This window comes from Juglans regia, chromosome 10, assembly GCF_001411555.2.
Source record: "Juglans regia cultivar Chandler chromosome 10, Walnut 2.0, whole genome shotgun sequence".
Classification (NCBI taxonomy): domain Eukaryota; kingdom Viridiplantae; phylum Streptophyta; class Magnoliopsida; order Fagales; family Juglandaceae; genus Juglans; species Juglans regia.
Window position 1 is genome coordinate 6531184 of NC_049910.1, and position 18203 is coordinate 6549386.

At 35.8% G+C, this 18203-nt stretch overlaps 2 protein-coding genes and 1 pseudogene across 2 annotated transcripts in view; 1 reads left to right on the forward strand and 2 right to left on the reverse strand.

The window, feature by feature from the left end:
- LOC108996808 (tripeptidyl-peptidase 2-like) overlaps positions 1–2457 on the reverse strand; it is a 48527-nt gene extending 46070 nt beyond the window's left edge. Inside the window, exons 1-4 of the mRNA XM_018972823.2 lie at positions 2034–2457; positions 1739–1817; positions 1573–1646; positions 78–187 (exon numbers count right to left, since the gene is read on the reverse strand). Of these exons, the coding sequence (XP_018828368.1) occupies positions 78–187; positions 1573–1646; positions 1739–1817; positions 2034–2361 (591 nt within the window). The 5' untranslated portion in view covers positions 2362–2457. The remainder of the gene's footprint in view (positions 1–77; positions 188–1572; positions 1647–1738; positions 1818–2033) is intronic.
- Positions 2458–3545: 1088 nt separating this feature from the next.
- On the reverse strand, positions 3546–9173 carry LOC118349591 (annotated as a pseudogene).
- A 785-nt stretch (positions 9174–9958) lies between these two features.
- Positions 9959–14929, forward strand: LOC108996791 (signal peptide peptidase-like 1). The gene is made up of 4 exons (XM_018972802.2): positions 9959–10134; positions 11089–12041; positions 13715–13915; positions 14559–14929. Exons 2-4 carry the CDS (start codon positions 11244–11246, stop codon positions 14673–14675), a joined length of 1116 nt encoding a protein of 371 aa, XP_018828347.1. The 5' UTR covers positions 9959–10134; positions 11089–11243; the 3' UTR covers positions 14676–14929.
- Positions 14930–18203: the final 3274 nt, after the last annotated feature.

Sequence of the window (18203 nt, forward strand, 5' to 3'; positions counted from 1 at the left end):
GGCTTCAACTCATGGTCAGGCTTGAGATAAAAGTGAGAAATTCACTCAATTGATGGATCTTAATTGGTAATTCTTACCTTCAATCGAGAGGTCAAGGTGTTCGTAAATAGCTCATACACCAACTTACAACCCACATGCCATTCACCAGAAGGATTTTTCCATGAAGAATTGACAACCAGAGTGGTCCCTGTACCGAATATATTGTTCAAACCAGAACATGATAATTTCAGGAACAGAACCTGGCTCAAAATCTACATAGAGATGTTCCACTCACAATTTCAAAGGGGCAGCATAATTAGCGGAGAAAGATACTTTGCAAAGGAGAAAAATATTGGTGGGATTTATTATTTTTTCCCATTTTCTACTGCTGATCCTCCAGGTGCGTAGACTGGGGTTAAGATGCAATAATTAAATGGAGGCCAGTTGCTTATCAAAAAACAAAATTAATGGACAACAGTTACAGGTAAGACAATCAAAACTAAAATTTATGCATGTGTAACAGGGACCACTCCACACATCTTTCATCTATAATTTCTGTTATGGGCTGGAGCCATTATTAAATCAGCCATAAATATGATAAATTCTGATATTTTCTACACAAACCAAAAACAGAACAGAAAATCTCTAGCTGACCATTTCAATTATCCAACTAAGATTTAAATATTGGTAAAAAAACATCCCAGTGGGGAGGTTTGTAAGTACCAACAAAGGGCACAAAATCTTTACTTGGCATGGCCTTAGAAACCCATTCACTCATTCGAAACAACAATCAGGAACAAAATGAGGATAACGTATTGGCAAGAACTTTCATTGGAAAATTACTAATTTGTCATCATCCCACTGAAACGTTTTTCATTATTTAGATGGCAATCAAAATCACACCATCACGACCACTAATTTGTAATCCTAAAGAGAAATCATGAACCACAAACACCAGACTGCTACCGCAAGCCTGCAGCAAAGTCAAGGACATTCTCAAGACATGAAGGACGAGTAGGACATATTGGCAGTGCCCTATTCTTATAGGGCGCTGTTGCCAGAAAGATCAATCAGAAGGGAAGATTTTAAGGATTTTTCAATGAAGTCATCAAAGAGATGGGCAAGGGTACTTATCAAAAAAAACAAGAGATGGGGGAGGATGGTGTCATAGCCAATGAAAAAGATGGTGGTGAATAGGGAGCAGCTGGTACTGACGAAGGGCCACAGTCACCAATGCAGGAGGTGCAGCAGTCCCTGTGGTAGCCTAAGATGAGCATAAATGTCATAATTGAGATGGCCTTGAGAGAGAAGCTTTAAAATTTAAAATTTTACTAGTGAATATCTATTAAGCTTTTTAAAACATGTCGACTCATTTGCTTAGTTTTCTGCCAACCAGGGAAAATATTTTTATGTTATTAATATTTTCAGCTCCACCAAACACGGCCTAGGTGATCAATTTAAACTATACATACGTACGTAGAAAATATAATATATATATATATATATATATATATATATACACGCGAGCACGAAAAGAGCAGCTGAAGGTTTGGGCGTAATAACAATGAACTATCCGTTAATATAATAACAAACCTGAAGCTCCACGAATACAACCATCCACATCGGCTTTCACCACCTTTGAGGTATCGACATCACCACTCCCGGTGCTGAAGCCAGGAAAAAAATTATCTTAGGTCTAAAATTTATCTAGAAATAATTCAAATAAACCATTCGAATGATCAAGAAGCTTCATAAATACCAATCAAGGACATCTAGGATTTTCGGCTTCCCATCCGATGTAACTTGCAAGCCAGCCGCAGCCGGGTCAACGCCAGAATCTAAGAAGAACAAGTCACTCGTACATAAAATACTTATATCAACTGGTGCTATGTATTCTTTCGGCAGTATCAGAACAAACCGCAACATAAAGTTCATAACTTTAGGGCCCTACCTTTACACTTAATTTGCCTAGTGATTAAATTTTTCATCGGATTCGAGTTCTTTCATTTCGTTTCCTTTTATACGAAAACAGGAAAAACAAATGAAACAAATACCGAAGATGGCAATGAGGACGCCGCGGCCGTCGTAGTCCGGGTGGGCCTCGATAAAGCGATCGGCGGCAATCTCTTTCTTGGGCATGAGGGAGGCGAGGAAGGTAGACTCGGTCAGCTTGAAATTACGCAGACGGCCATTGTCGTCAGCAGCGCCGGAATCGCCGAAAGAGGAGCAAGGCATTGCCCTCACCCAACTCCCACTCCAATCTCCGTTTCTTGGTCCCCTTCCTTGGCTGCTGGCTCTTCTAATAATGGCTGAGAGGGACTGCGGCGTTGGGGCGGAGGGTAAAACTGGGAGTCTATATAGTAATAACACGGGGTTTTGCATTTTTTTTTTTTTTTTTCTTTTTTTGTGAGAAGGTGCTTTTAGTAATTTGAGTTGGGGGCGGCTAACGGTGGAGGTCCGAGGGAGTGGAGAGAGGGTGTAAAGTACAGGTGGTGAAGAGTTAGATGGTTAGGAAGCGAGGGATGCTGGTACTGGTGAGGTTTGGGTTGGATGTGGCGAAGTCCCGCGCGGCAATGAAACTACCATTTTGTCCTTTCTTGGAAAGCAAGGCATCCATCCATACCATATCCCCTTCCGAACAGGTCGCAAAAAAGTAAAAAAAGGTCGATAACTGGACGAATGAGGTTGTGTTTGGATGTTGAAGTGAGTTGAGTTGAGTTGAGTTGAGATGATAAAATATTGTTAGAATATTATTTTTTAATATTATTATTATTTTGAGATTTGAAAAAGTTGAATTGTTTATTATATTTTATATTAGAATTTGAAAAAGTTGTAATGAAGAGTTGAGATGAGTTTGGTAACCAAACTCACCTGAGTGAATCTCAATCCGCCAACATTATTGTAATATAATAATATTATTTATAATTTTTAAATTATTATTTTAAACAAATAATTTTGATAATTTTTATTGGAAATCTCTAAAATTATTAATTTAACTGTTATTTTGTAATATAATATGCAATGATATTTATTATTTCCTATATAAATTCTAAAAATAAACGACAATTGATTGTAAAAATCTAATTATCTATTCAATGTCAGTTATATTCATTAAAAAAATTCTTCTCATCAATTAATATTTATCATTCTACATCTTATATCTTATAAAAAAATTATATATATAATATGTGAAAAATGAATAGCAATTAATACATAATATTTTTCAATTCATTAATTCAAGTAGGCCGTTTAGTTTCTGTTTGAGTCCGGAGAAGAATTATAAAAATCAATTATTGACTGAATGAGAAACAAAGTGAAATATTTTCTTTTTCTTTTTCTTTTTTAATCATCATTTTGTAGATACATTGAAATCATAACCACGGCCGGCATTTTGAGAACCTTGTAAGAACATCTCATGTATCATTGCCTCGTAAACTTCGAATCTTTATATAGGACCTGCGACATTTCTGTTTGGGTCAGATTAGATCAGTAAATAAGAGCATCCAAGTCCCCCAAATAAAGCTATAAAATTAATGCGTAATTAAGAACAAGATCACCTCATGAGCCTATGGTTTTGGTGTAAGGTTGTGGCAGGGACTGTGTCACATGCATATGCACAGTCAATCTCTTGGGTCACCCTTCTGTTGAAGTACCAATCACCAATTGCTTCTGCAATGCTCTGAGAAAAATAATAATTCTCCATTTTAATTACAACCCCTAGTTGCTAAACTTCTCTCCAGCCTTCAAACTCATGCAACATGGGGTGTCCTCAAATTGTTATGTTTATCAGTTGCAAAATATCTTGACTCCAGTCAATTGGACATGCATGCGCAGAAGTTTCAGCACTCCAATTAACAGAAGTTTGAAATTTTGTGTCCGAAATATTAAAGTGAGTAATGATATAATTATAGATTGTGCAAATATTATACACTCCTTTAGTAAAAGAATAGAATTTATTATTAAAAAATAAATCTTTTTTATATAGATCTCATTTTTATTCTTTTATTTTAAAAAAAAAATACATACCACTTACATAGGAGAGGTTTAGATTGGGAGATGAGTTGAGATGGTTTGTGAATAGTAGAATAAAAATTGAATTATTTATTATATTTTATGTGGAAATTTGATAAAATTATTTTGAGATTTGAAAAAGTTGAATTGTTTATTATATTTTGTGTAGAAATTTAAAAAAGTTGTAATGATGAGATGAGATGAGTTGAAATGAGTTGAGGTAGATTTTGAATCCAAACATCTCTATAGTCCATACTATAAAAATCATTTTTATATCAAAATTGATGTATTAAACTTTAGACTATAATATCCCTTCATTCAAGTCTGACTCTAAAGAAGACATGACATAACATTGTATGTCGAATCTTAAAAGCGGTGTACGACAGTCGCTAGTTGTTAGAGGGTGCGATGTGTCCTTTTTTTGTAGTATATACAAAGTGAAAAGCTCTTTAGTTTGATTTGGACAAAAATAAAAAATAAAAAACTCTTTGGTTGAAATTATATTTTCTCGGAAACAAAAAAAAAAAAAGTAATGATATGTATGCAAGTCTTTGCACATTACATTTAAAAAAAAAATAGGATACATCTTTAAAAAAATTATTTTTTATATAGATCTCAAATTTATCTATTTTTTCAAAAAGAATACGTAAGACTTTCACATTCTAAAATTATAAATATCCTTTATAGACCAAATTTGTCTGTCAAATTCAATTAGATCTTACCCAAATCGGGCCTGACCATTCCAAGTTGAAAGTACCTTATTTTGAATTCTCGATGAGTCACCTCTGAACCATGTGTCTTGTGACTCACTCTGGCAATGAGCAAAGCATGAATTTATGAACATCCCCACTCTTGATTTGTTGTACCCTCTCAATGCTAAAAGCATGACATCCCTGAAGCCTGAAGTGTGGGGAGGAATTCAACAAGTCAGTCAGTTATTTATACTAATCATGATGCCTGTTGGAATCAGTATTAGTATTGGAGTTGGATAGGCTATTTGCTAGGGTAAGTAGATTTTTTATTTGCTCTTAAGAAAATATTATATTGGGATTACTTGAATTTTGTTCCAATAAGGATACATTGTTTACAATGGGTTGTGCATACGATGAATTTCCAGATTGCACATTGAGAGATCTTTTCCCTTTAAGACTTTTCCATCCAGGAGGATATCCAATGAGTTGAAAACATTTGTCTACAAGATGGCCAGAATAGCCATAATGAGAACAGACCAAATCCATTTTTCCTTTTTGCTTTGTGTATCTAGCACCAGTAAATGATTGTCTTTGTGGTTGAGCAGCAACCATGGCACAGGAATCCAGGAAAATTCCAACACTGTTAAACAGAGATCTTTGACTTTCTTCTTGTAGTAACAAAGAAAATACTTTGCTCATTGATGGTAGAGGGGATTGAATGAGTAATTGACTTCTGATGGCTGAGTATGAATCATGTAAGTCAACCAAGAATTTGATCACATAATCAGACTCTTGTTGATCTGTGAGATTCTTGAGAATACTGCAGGTGCACCTACCAAGATTTCCACATTTACAACTTTGAATAGGTCAATAGCTAATATATTCATCTCACAAGGCTTTAAACTCACTGAAATACTCAGTAACAGTTTTAGAACCTTCAGAAATAGAACTGAGGGATTTTTCTAGAGAGAAAACTCTTTGATCATCACTTCTAAGATATCTTGTCTTTAGTTCCTCCTAAATATCCAAAGCAGTTGTGAAATAAAGAAGACTGCCACGAATTTCTTTGGAAATTGAGTTCATTAACCATGATAGTACCAGATTATTTGCTCTTAGCCAAGCAATTCAAAGCCTATAATCAGTATCAATTCTAGGTTGAAGTAGAGTTCCATCAATAAATGAGCTGTTATTCATGATAGTGAGTGCAATTGAAATCGATCGACTCCATGCAATATAGTTCTCACATGTAAAGATTTCAGACACAATAAGTGCTCCTAGATTGTCAGAAGGATGAAGATAGTACTGGCTCAATGAATCATCACAAGGATTCGGCATAGGGGATTAGCCATAAAAGCTCTTTCAGAAGAATTTTCAGAAGGTGTTTCAGAGGTTGTCATAGATGCAAGAAACGAGAGAAAAAGAAATCAAGAAGCAAGAAGAATGAAAGATTTCAGCGGAAGACTTTTCTTTACTCTTCTAATACCATGTAAAATTCTATAATATGTAAAAACATGAAAACAAAGGATTGAATGAATGAAAACTTTCTCATTACTTTCATGATCTTAAAGGACTGTACAAATGGTCTATTTATACACTTCATTTACCCAAGTATAACTATAATAGACTTAACCAACTTAACTAACCAACTTAACTGTTTATTTACAACTTTCAGATAAAACTTTCTGTTTGGCTTCTAGAGATTTTAATTCTAATTTCTCTATGTGATTTTCTATATTCCAACCCCCCTCTCCCCCCCGAAATTTTGATGCTAGTTGAGGAGGTGTGGTTTGTATTTGTTAAAGAGTTGAGATGGAGAATAACCTTGCAATGTTTCTAACTAGTTTGCATTGCATGCTGCTAGATTCTACTTGCAACGACTCCAGTGTCCATGCACATCAGCCGAAGGTGGCACCAATATATGATTAAACTGACAACACATCGCTCACTATAAATCCACTAGAATTATAAAGTGGGTGATATGGGATCTAAAATGGAACAAGGCATAAGAAAGTTTTTTACTTGGAATACGTCATATGCCATGTTCAAGACAAAGAATGGCGTGTTAATGTACTTCAGTGCATACTGAGGGAAGAAGCACTGCATGACATCAAGATATAGATGTCAGAACCATGTCATTTATAGAACAAAGCCATGAAAAGAGAGGCAAATAATCGAGGACTGCTGCAAGGATCAGACCAAATAATGCAATCTGGGGGAACTGGTGCAGCTTTTCTCCAGATTCTGCTTAACCCCTGTCCTACATGCACACCTCTCACAAATGAATATGTATTAAGAACACAAAAATTCACAATCAGATGGAACTTTATAATGGTTTTTCATATAAGGAATGACACTAGTTTCCTTATCCTGCCCCACCTTCCAAGACCCGATAAGATTGTAGAAAATTTATTGAGTTAGTGACGGTTACATGATAGTTATAAATCCATGAACTTTTCTTAAATTTATCCCAAGATATGAATGTTAGGAGAAAGCAATCATCACACAGATGGCACAAATTTGAACTACCTTAGTTTCAGGCCATAAAAGAAGAAGAATAGAGTTTTTAAATGCTAGGTGAAACATGACACTGCAGATTAATTTGCAGCATCCTATAGTTTACAATATTTACATGTGAAGAGAGTAGATTGTCGCCGAAGTTTTTTATATACAATATTCAACAAGCGCTTTATAGTGTAACTCATAGATGGAAAGTCTTACCTGTAGCGAAACAAGACCTTTGTACAAGGATCTCATGGTGTAGTTCGAACTTACATCTCTTATGTGGAAAAGGATCGAGAAAAAAATGTTAAAATATGTCTAGTAAAAGATAAAAAGAGGTGCAAAATTTCCAAGCTCTTTATTGTATAGGGTGTTGCTACGCTAAAAGTGAAGATTTTGAACTGAATTGGGGGTATCTAGCTTTATTTTAATAAGATCAAACTTACTCATCAATGAAAAAATCCAGCATCACTCAAGCACTTCACACTGGCATTCTCTAGTAAATACTTGCTGAAGTTGTCACAGTGCAAAAAGGATGTTAAACCCCCAACAGAGCAACATGAAAGTAAAGCCTGTAAAGAACAGATCAATGGAATATCGGAGTTAAAGCTTGGTCTGATATTTTTCTATTGGGTAATGATCATGACATTGAGTGCAAATTAACCTTGTTGCCACATAGCATATGAAGCTTACAAGGATAAAGCAATCGAATTATACTGCTTAGCATGAAGTCTAGACATGCAAAGTACAGAGGTTTAAGTACTTTTACCATGCTTGCATGCCCCAAACCTTTTGGGAGAAGGTCATGAATGATTGCTTCCCAAATCTTTTGCCCTCTGAAATAAAGCAATGACGTTTGTCATTTGTTTTAACAAACACATCGATAAAAAAAGAAAAAGAAGAAGAAGAAGAAGATATGTTAATCACTTTAATTCAGCGTATATGGTGCATAACTAGCTTTTACATAATCAAGCACAAACAAACAAACTGAAAATTAAAGAAAATGAAAAACAGATTAGTAACCGCTTATGCTGCCAACATGGTTTACCAATACGTATAAAACATTTTTGAAGTTAATATCTCTTTGAAGCAAGTAGAAAAAAAAGAATTTAAAAGATGATAAATAACATTTTTCTCAATGCATGCATATCATGAGTTAGAACTTGTCCCGGCCAGGAATGATGTTGTAGCTAGGGCTGTAATCGAGCTGAGCCGAGCCGAGCCAGTCTTTGGCTTGCCAAGCTCGGCTCGACTCAAAATACTCGAACTCGAGATTTTTTTTTATTCTTTGTTCGAGCTCAACTCGATAAGCTAAACTCTCAACTTGAGTTCGAGCTCGAACTCGTCCTATAACCCAAAATACACCAGACCATACCCCAACCCCTTGTTTCCCCTAGAACTAAAACTCTACCTAAACACCTAACTCCTTGATTCCCGTCTTCACAATGCCCTCCATTTAAATTTCTCTTTAGTTGAGCTACCACCATTAGCGTCGTAGTTAATTGCCTAAGACAGATGTTGTAACTCCCTGGTTTTCTTGAAATTTGATTTGGTTTCAAGCGCGTGGCTTGCCTCAATCGCAGTGATTAGCTCTTTAAATTGATATTCACATTCTCCATGTGAGATTCTCACAAACTGCTGAATCTCGTTAACTTTAGGCAGAATCCAGTCTGCTATTGGAGGAAAAGAGACTAGGGGAGCAATGTTATCCCTAGACACAATATCCAACTGCACTCTCAACTCTGCACAAGGCATCAACGCCAAACCCATAGGTTCTCCAACAACTCCATTGGTTATCTCCATTGGAGATTCTGGGGTGACAACAAGTCCCTTCATCTTTGAGGTGATAACGGATCCTACATCTCCTTCAGACCTCGACAGTACACAATTTTCCTTCAACTCTGACGAGGGAGCCATAATTTCTTCAGGGACCAAGGGTGTAATACCGACTATCGGTCTATCTTGTGTTACATGAGACAAATAACACTCCATTGATGTCTCTATGCCGATACCCGATGTAGACCCCGCTTCAAATAACTTAGATTTCCTTTTGACCCGCCATACTCTCCTAGATCTGGTTATATGGACAAAGCCGAATTCGATCTTCTGTTTTTTTTTTTTTTTTTTGAGTTTAGATTTTAAAATTATTTTTTATTGTAAAATAGATCTAACTTATCATATGAAATGATGTCTATTTTTATAAAATTTTTATAAAATTTTTTTGTGAATATAATACTTCTCTGATTACAAACTAATAAAGGATAAAGATTTTCACAAAAGATAGAGTTATAGAGATAGAACGAGATTCATAATATTTATTAAGGATTAGAAAAACTTGCTCGAACAGCTATTAAGAATCTAAGATAAGTCTTTTTTGGTTTCACAGATGCTCTCAACCCATATCATTTAATATAATCTTATCTTATTTTATTTTAATATCTAAATACTTTTTAATTTTTAATTTTTAACATTTTCAGTTAATAATTACCTAATCATTATAATTTTCTTAAACTTTTAAATAAAATACAAAAAATAATTCTATTTTTTCAAATTCTAAAAACAAATAATATTATTATAATATTTTATCGTTATGATATTTTTGTTGAACTTTTTCTCTTCTTTATCAAAATTCTATAAAATATCTTATATTAAATAATTTTATTATTATTTATAAACTATTTCATTATTATTTAGATATTCCTCATCATAATAAATAATTACTAAACTTACTTTTCACTGTACTAATTTAGATCGTAGGGTTTGGTTCCAAATCCACAAAATAGACATGATTTTTTTTTGACAAGGAAGTAGACATCAATCATCAATCTTAATTAGACGGCAATCCGGGGGAGTTTTGCGTAAACTCCTCGTTATTTATTCTGTTAAATGGCCGTCTCCAGCAAACTAGCGGAAAAGAGAGTGCAGGTTTTTCAGATTCTTACCAAAGTCCAAGGTTAGTACAAGTCCTCGCATCCCTTCTCGGCGATTACCTTTGAAAACCCTAAATTCTCCAACTCCAACTCTTTCTTTCAGATCTTCTGCTATTTATGAGTTGTATATGTTTTATTCCTTCTTTACATTTGTACGCACGCGCATACATGGATTATATTTGCCTATTTTGTTGGTCCTAGATGTTGCCAATTTTAAGATTTAAGACTCTGGTTGGTTATGCGAAAAGAAATGACAAGGTTGCGTTTTGGGTCTTATCCCTTTGTTTGGCCGTTGAGAAAGAAAAGAAGAGAATTTTGACTCTTTTGTCTGCATTTTGTTGCATTTTAAGGAAATAGTGAAATGCTCCGCTCAAGTGTGGTAGTATTTTAGGCTCAGTTTAATTTTTTTTTTTTTGGGGGGGGGGGGGTTTGGTTTGCTATGTTGGGTCCTTAGGAAAGAATACAAATTTGGAACTTCTTGTTTGAATCTCTTGTTATTTTGGTAAAAACTCTGGGTTTAATTTAGTTTAAGACGAGTAGAATTTCTTGTTGCTTGATGGTTTCAGCCGTTGGGCTGCTGAGGAGACTTAGGCTAGGAAAGGAAAGAGCATTGAAGATTTGCATATTCCATGCTTAACGTATGTGATGTTATCTTTCCTTGGGTACCAAAAGATGCATGTTTGGATGCATTTAGTGAAATGGCTTTCCACTTCTAAAATGAAGAAGAGAGAGACTATGGGAAAAAAACATTTTGAAGTTTGTTTGGGAAAATATGTTTGGATGAAATTCTCTGACAATCCAACCCCGTGTCAAAGTTTTATGACCCTTCCCTGTCCTGCAATTCATCAGGCAACCGTCTGAGCACCATGCTATGAGTTAGGTTTAGCTTACATTTGAGTTGATTTAGCTGCTAATATTTTTAGTTACACTAGTTGCACTCACTCTTACATGCTTCCTTGATATGAATGCTCTGGCAGGTTGCATGGATTTCTCTGGTAAAGTCATCATCAGAGAGACAAAGCAACTTTGGTTTCAGACCTTGTAATTGTGAACTTTCGCTGTTGATAGTTATTTCTACAAGACTGACAAGTTGAAGATCATAGATTAGAAGGAACTGTGTGTTTAGTAAGTTATGGAGCCACTGTGGAAGCTCTTATATTTGCTGGAGCCAGCTCCCATTACACTCATCGTTACTGCAGTAGCCGTGACATTTGGATCTGCATTTCGAGCTCTAAATTATGGGAAGGAAATGGAGCGAAACCATGACTTATCTGAAGCATCCATTACATTAGACAGGTCGCAAGCGCTAATGATCCCAATACTGAGCTCTTGCAGTCTGCTTTTGATGTTCTACCTTTTCTCTTCTGTCTCACAACTCCTTACTGCATTTACAGCCATTGCCTCTGTTTCATCCCTTTTCTTCTGCCTATTTCCTTATGCTGTGTATGTGAAGTCACAGTTTGGTTTAGCCGATCCATTCGTGTCTCGGTGTTGCTCAAAGTCTTTTACACGAATCCAAGCGTTATTATTGCTGGCATGCTCTGGTATTGTTGCAGCTTGGCTTGTCTCTGGCCATTGGATTTTAAATAATTTGTTGGGTATCTCCATATGTATTGCATTTGTGAGCCACGTGCGTCTGCCGAACATCAAAATATGTGCAATGCTGCTTGCTTGTTTATTTGTATATGACATATTCTGGGTTTTCTTCTCCGAGAGGTTTTTTGGTGCGAATGTTATGGTATCAGTGGCAACGCAACAAGCATCAAATCCTGTCCATACAGTTGCTAATAGTTTGAGCCTTCCTGGGTTGCAATTGATAACAAAGAAGCTGGAGTTACCCGTGAAGATTGTTTTTCCTAGGAATTTGTTGGGTGGAGTGGTTCCTGGAGGAAATGCTGCGGACTTCATGATGCTTGGGCTAGGCGACATGGTATGACATCCTTTTCTCTATATTGATACTACTGGATATTTACTAAATCTGGAAGGCCTGTTACATTTGAGCACTATCACATTTAAGTCGGTATCTTGTTGCAATTATTTTTTCTGCTCACAGTCATCTTTGTGTTTACTATGAATAATATTAAGTCATCATTTGCCATTTTATTTGGGAAGTTATGCCTTAGGGTATGTCCTTTAATTTTAATTTGCTTTCTAGGTGCAAGGATTGCATTGTGGAAGATCCAACAATGTGTAACGTGTTTATAACACTCTTTCACTTGATTGACATTTTTTAGTCCAAGTGTAATATTATTATCAAGTGATCATGCATGTCTGCACACTGCACGAGGCAGTTATATGTGCTGCATGGCTTCATTTTTCTTTGAATCCTAGTTCAATACCCAGATATTATGCTGTACCCTTTCTTCTCTAGGGTGGCGTTATTTGAATTATAAAGATTCAGGCAGGGATCTTGGATAACTTATTTGTGCGTAGTCATGGATAGGCGATAGCCAGCATATTGAGGAGTTATTGTAAGAATGAGCTATTGGTTAGACTTTTTCCTCATTCTTCATTAGCCAATATCTTCTACCTGGCCACATTCTCTATCCTTTCGCACTCTCTCCAATATGGATCCTTCTTAATGCGATCTGCTTTGTCCATACCGCTGACATTTTTTTTTTCAATCAGATGCACGATGGATTTAAGCACAAGCACATACACCTAAACCATGTTAAGCTTTGAGATCAAAGTGGATCCTAATTATCATGTATGGGGATCCCCAATTTTATACAGATTGTGGCACATGCAGACATGATTTTCAAGATGTATGAATGCTCTTAATGTTGTCAAAACTTGACAATACCACACTGCTATGAGAATCACCAAAATGTCCTCTAGCTATTAGTCTAAAGTGCTGAACTTACATTTTAATCATAACAGGACACATTCTCATAAAAAAATGTTAGCAGGGCACAGTCCGTTGATTGTTATGGTGGAGGTTAGGGTCCTAAACAGTTATGCATTATTTTAAATATGATAGATGTTTTACTTCATATGTACACTTGCGTTTTTAGATTTTGGTATAAGACTCCCCTACTTCAGAATAAGTAATGGCAGCAATGTAGGATTGGAACAGGGCACTGTTTCCCCATCCCTATCTCACTTAAATACCCTTGCCGTGTCTCTGTCTCGAGGTTTAACTAGAGGTCCTGTTGCTGCCCCGTTTATGCATACAACCACCCTCACACTACCCCACCCTTTCCTTCCACATTAAATACTTCCCATTATACAATCATTGTCCAAGATTTTCACATTAGGTATTTGATCTGAAGTAACCTCATGTTCTGAAACATCTCTTCATGCCCTCCACCACTGCATGACCCGGTCCACTTCCTAGCTTGACTTATCTTCTAGATTTGACATTGCACTAGCAGGCCGCCTCAACCTTCACAGTAATGTCCAGTCCCACATTAGAAACGGACAGTGAATAATAAGTCATGAATGTGTGCGCGTGCGTGTGTTATACTCATGGTGGGGTGGCCTGAGCCCATCCCCCCTGGAACAAGAGTTTCCTTTCGAGAGCTAATTATTTTTTTCCCCATATATCTGAGAATATCCTCAAAAGAATATTTTTATTTTCTTTCGGTCATGTTCTTGTTGCAGGCTATTCCTTCAATGCTTTTGGCTTTAGTTCTCTGCTTCGATCATCGAAAGAGCAGGGACTCAGTAAATCTCTTAGACATATATTCTTCGAAGGGGACCAAATACATATGGTATGCCCTCGCTGGGTATGCGATTGGACTGGTAACTGCTTTAGCTGCTGGTGTTTTGACTCGCTCACCTCAACCTGCACTTCTTTATCTGGTATTTTTCTCTTTAAATTTTTTTGTTACTTTCCTTGTCATGTCTTTTTCTTCTTCTAGATAGACGTTTCTTGTATACTTCCTGTGTTTTTGAATTGCGTCTTTTAATAAAGTCTTATTACTTATCTTTAAAAAAAAGAAGCTTTGTCACATTTTTGGGATCTGCTAATGTTCATGCAATCATGAGGTTTATGCAAATTCTTTTTACTCTCTTCTTGATTAGCAGTTTATTGGTTTATCATGCCTTAAGTTGCCATTCACAAGCTTCTTTCAAGGTGTAAGCTTTCATGGTTCAAGTTACACCGTCTGTATAATTTTTGTTGTCAGTACTGTATGCTTGCTTTGAGACTCCAGCAATCATTGATTTGATGGAACTAGATATTGATATTTGACTTTAAACTCTGAACGCCCCCCTTCCCCTTCGTGGGGCCCCAAAGAAAAGGCTGTGGATGTGCTGAATTGCAAGGAGAAGGCTGTTTATGCTTATTTGATGCATCCTTTGCATGAAAGTATCTCTGAGTAGCATGGCTGTATCACAATTACGGTGGAACTTGCCTCGTTGAATTGTACAGCGTTTTATTTCAAGGAAGAACCTTTGTGCCACACTAACTTTGTAACCCTTTTCCCTATTTGGCTGAATATAGGTGCCTTCCACGCTGGGACCTATTATTGTGATCTCTTGGATAAGGAAGGAGCTAATGGAGTTATGGGAAGGATACATGCCGAACCTAAACGATAAATCTCACCAAACAGAAGTTTGAGACCTCTTATGTTCCAACACAAGGTCACTGCTCGTGGTGTTAATTTAGAGTTGTAGATTCACGTGAAAGCACTCTCCTCGTTGAACTTCAAGAGAAAATTAAATTATATGTTTATTTTGGTATCTAAAATTTGGCATCAGATGTTTCCATTCAATTCTCCAACAATGAAAAATAGGAGATTTATGGGAGCCTTGTCTTACCCTGTAATGTGTTTTCCTTTGAGACAAGATATATTTCTGTTTTCCACGCTAAAATCGTGACATTTAGGCCTTGGGCAGATTGGCAGAGAAGGCTGGAAGGGGCTTTCGGCAGTAATTGAACTTTTTGGTGTCATGACATGCGTGGCATGAGAGGTTTAGTAAAACAATGGCAAAGACATTAACGGGGGCCGTCAGAATTAAGAGTGCAATATGCCAAAATTGTTCATGTCAAGACCTTTTCAAAGTTATAATGGCGTGCATAAAAATTGTCAAAGTTATGGCGTTTTTGGTAAATGAGATGAGTTAAGGTTAAAGTTAAAAGTTAAATAAGATATTGTTAAAATATATATTTTTAATATTATTTTTATTTTGAGATTTGAAAAAATTAAATTATTTATTTTATTTTATGGTAGAATTTAAAAAAATTATAATAATTAAATAATATGAGATGAGTTTTGAAAACAAACGAGGTTAAATGAACTCGGGTTTGGTACCAGTACCACCACCATTATGTAGTATTTTCTATCTAGCCAGCAAGATGGACACGGTCTTGGATTGAAACAGTTTGAGATACAATCTATATTTATTAGGTGTAGAGCATTAGCATTGGATTCTCCCTGTTAAGCAAATTTTACATAATGTATCACTTTTTGCCTTTTGCCTTTATCACTTCAATGTTAATCACGTATTGGTTTGTCTATCTATCTATAATAATAAAATCATATATATATATATTTTTAATTTCTTCTCCATCTATCTCACATTGGCTTGTTTGCTTTTTATCTTTGACATTTGGTGTGCGTAAAGAGAAAATAATATTTAAAAAAAAAAATGCCTAAGCACCGTATCACTACAAATTTGTTGAGTCACTGCTTCTAAAAGCTGAAAACAAAATGGTATGGCTACTCTATGTAAGCTGATTTTGATCAGTTTTAGGCAAATTCTGACTGCACGGTACCTTTGCCTACACCATTGCCAGTGCTCAAGATATGGCATTTATAATCTCGTCAAGTTTACATTGATGATTGGGTTCTGCATACTTTTTTTCTTTTTTTTTTTCCTTTATTGAAATAAAAGGGGTTTAAAGATATACATGGGCAACAAGATCCCAAAATTTCAATAACAGGTGGGGGAGGAACATTCACCAAAAAAATAATCAGATAGATATATCATCAAATACGCTTGAGTTTTTAATACGGGAAAGAAGTTCGATGGAATGCCTTCTGGTATGACATCAGAAGGAGTAGATCCCATGAAACGATAAGCGATGTTGGGTGCATGCAGGGATTTTGAGACTATTAGATATAGGCAGTGCGTCCAACATAGGGTACGACAGCTCAATTCATCCGCGGATCTTAATTCATGTTGTTCGTCACAGACGCAGGGTGGTAACAAAAACCGACTTACAAGGCGGGATCATTCATCTCATGTGAAGCTAGCGAAATTAAGGGCGATGAGGCGGCAGACCAAGGTAGATTAGATATCAACGATCACTAGGGGGAGCTTCCCACAAACTGTGTACTTTGTTCATACACCCTTTTCTTGTCACTGTGGACCCGATCCTCTATGCAGGGGACCCAGCTCGATCTTGGGTGAAGGAGCTACTATATATGTATATATATATGGACATTGATCTCAGACAAATTAAGTGGCGGACATGATTAATATTGCCTGCATTTGTTAAATTATTGCCAAATTGCTTTTTTTCTTTTTTTTTTTTTTTTTTTTTTTTCTCTCTCTCTTTTTTCTGGGTTAGGTACTTCTTGATTGAATGACAATAAATGATAGTGATTGTAATTAATTATAAATTTGGTTTTGGCAATATTATATTAGAGATTCATGCAGCAAGGATTAATTTGCATGCATGAAACCATCTACCACTACAAGGGAAGTGACTTTTCCCGCGATTATTTTCGTTGGAAAAAGTCCTTTAAATTGCCATCCTATTTTTTCCTAGCGATTTATACCTCGCTGCATGTTTGTTGGTATTATTCCTCCACTTTTGAACTATCCTAATGGAAGTAAAAGATTGATGCTAAAAGGTTATCTTTATCGGTGATTTTATTTGTTGCAAATAGTACAAAATATCGTCGCAGTTATGATATACGATTCAACTCATAATCGTTGGGAAAGACTAATTCTGATGATTTCTTTCTGTCGCGAAAAGGACTAAAATCACCGCAAAGTCACCTTTCAGGCGTTTTCAAAAGATTGCTGCAACTGACTAATCGGTTTTGAAAACTCAATTGCGGCGATTAAACTCAATTGCAGCGATTATAAAATCGCCATAAATGTATATTTTCCAACGATTCTGGAATCGTTGTAGTTGAGTTTTTGGTTTTGAATATGCAGATGCAGCAATTGAAAAATCGCTACTTTTGATTCATTCCCATTGATTTAAGAATCGCCGCAAAATTAAATAGTTGGGAAAACAATTTGCAGCGACTATAACTCGCCGCAAATATTATTAAAATCGCGATAAATAAGAATTTCTAACGATATTGGATTGCCGTGAATAAGTTTAATTTGCAAAAAAAATATTTACGACGATGTTTACTCTTCGGAAAAGGAATTTCACAAAATAATAAAAAATAATATATTTGGGAGGCATTATATATGATCTTAAAGATAGCTTAGTACCCGAAGTGTTTTTGACTAATAAATTCTTTTGTCAAATTCTCTAAATCCTTTGATGACTTTCCTAATTTCTCTTCGTTAGTTTTTCTATAAGGTAGAATATTAATAGACAATCAATCAACGTTATCTATATTTTCGGACTACCCTAATTATTTTCAGTGAGTACATATATAGAGATATACTACAGTACGTACTATATTAATCTCACTGATTTTAACCTTTTGCCGAAATAGCATTACCTATTAATTTTTTAACTTAATTTCTTATTTATAAATAAGAGCTGATCTAAGAGAAATGAAAAGTGACACGATAAACCCATAACGCAAGTATCAGTACTACATGATGCACATGCACATGCACATGCACATGCACGTACAGGTCCCGCTTGGAGATCCGTTGGGTACGCAAGTGACAAACAGCTTGCACCAAACAAGATAATATTCGATCGCTACAAGCTGTTTGTCACTGCATGAACTTTAATTTACACAAGCAGGGAAATTAAAGGATTTTGTCCCCACGATAGTCAAAGTCATGATGAAGTACTACTACTCCTACGTTTGAGAATGACATTTTTTTAATATTTTTTTTTCTTCGAACCCATATACGTGCATGCGGTACGTACTTTCAACAAATTTCCACGATCGATAAAAGAATAAAAGACAAAGGAAATTCAGTCCCAAGTCCTCCATCA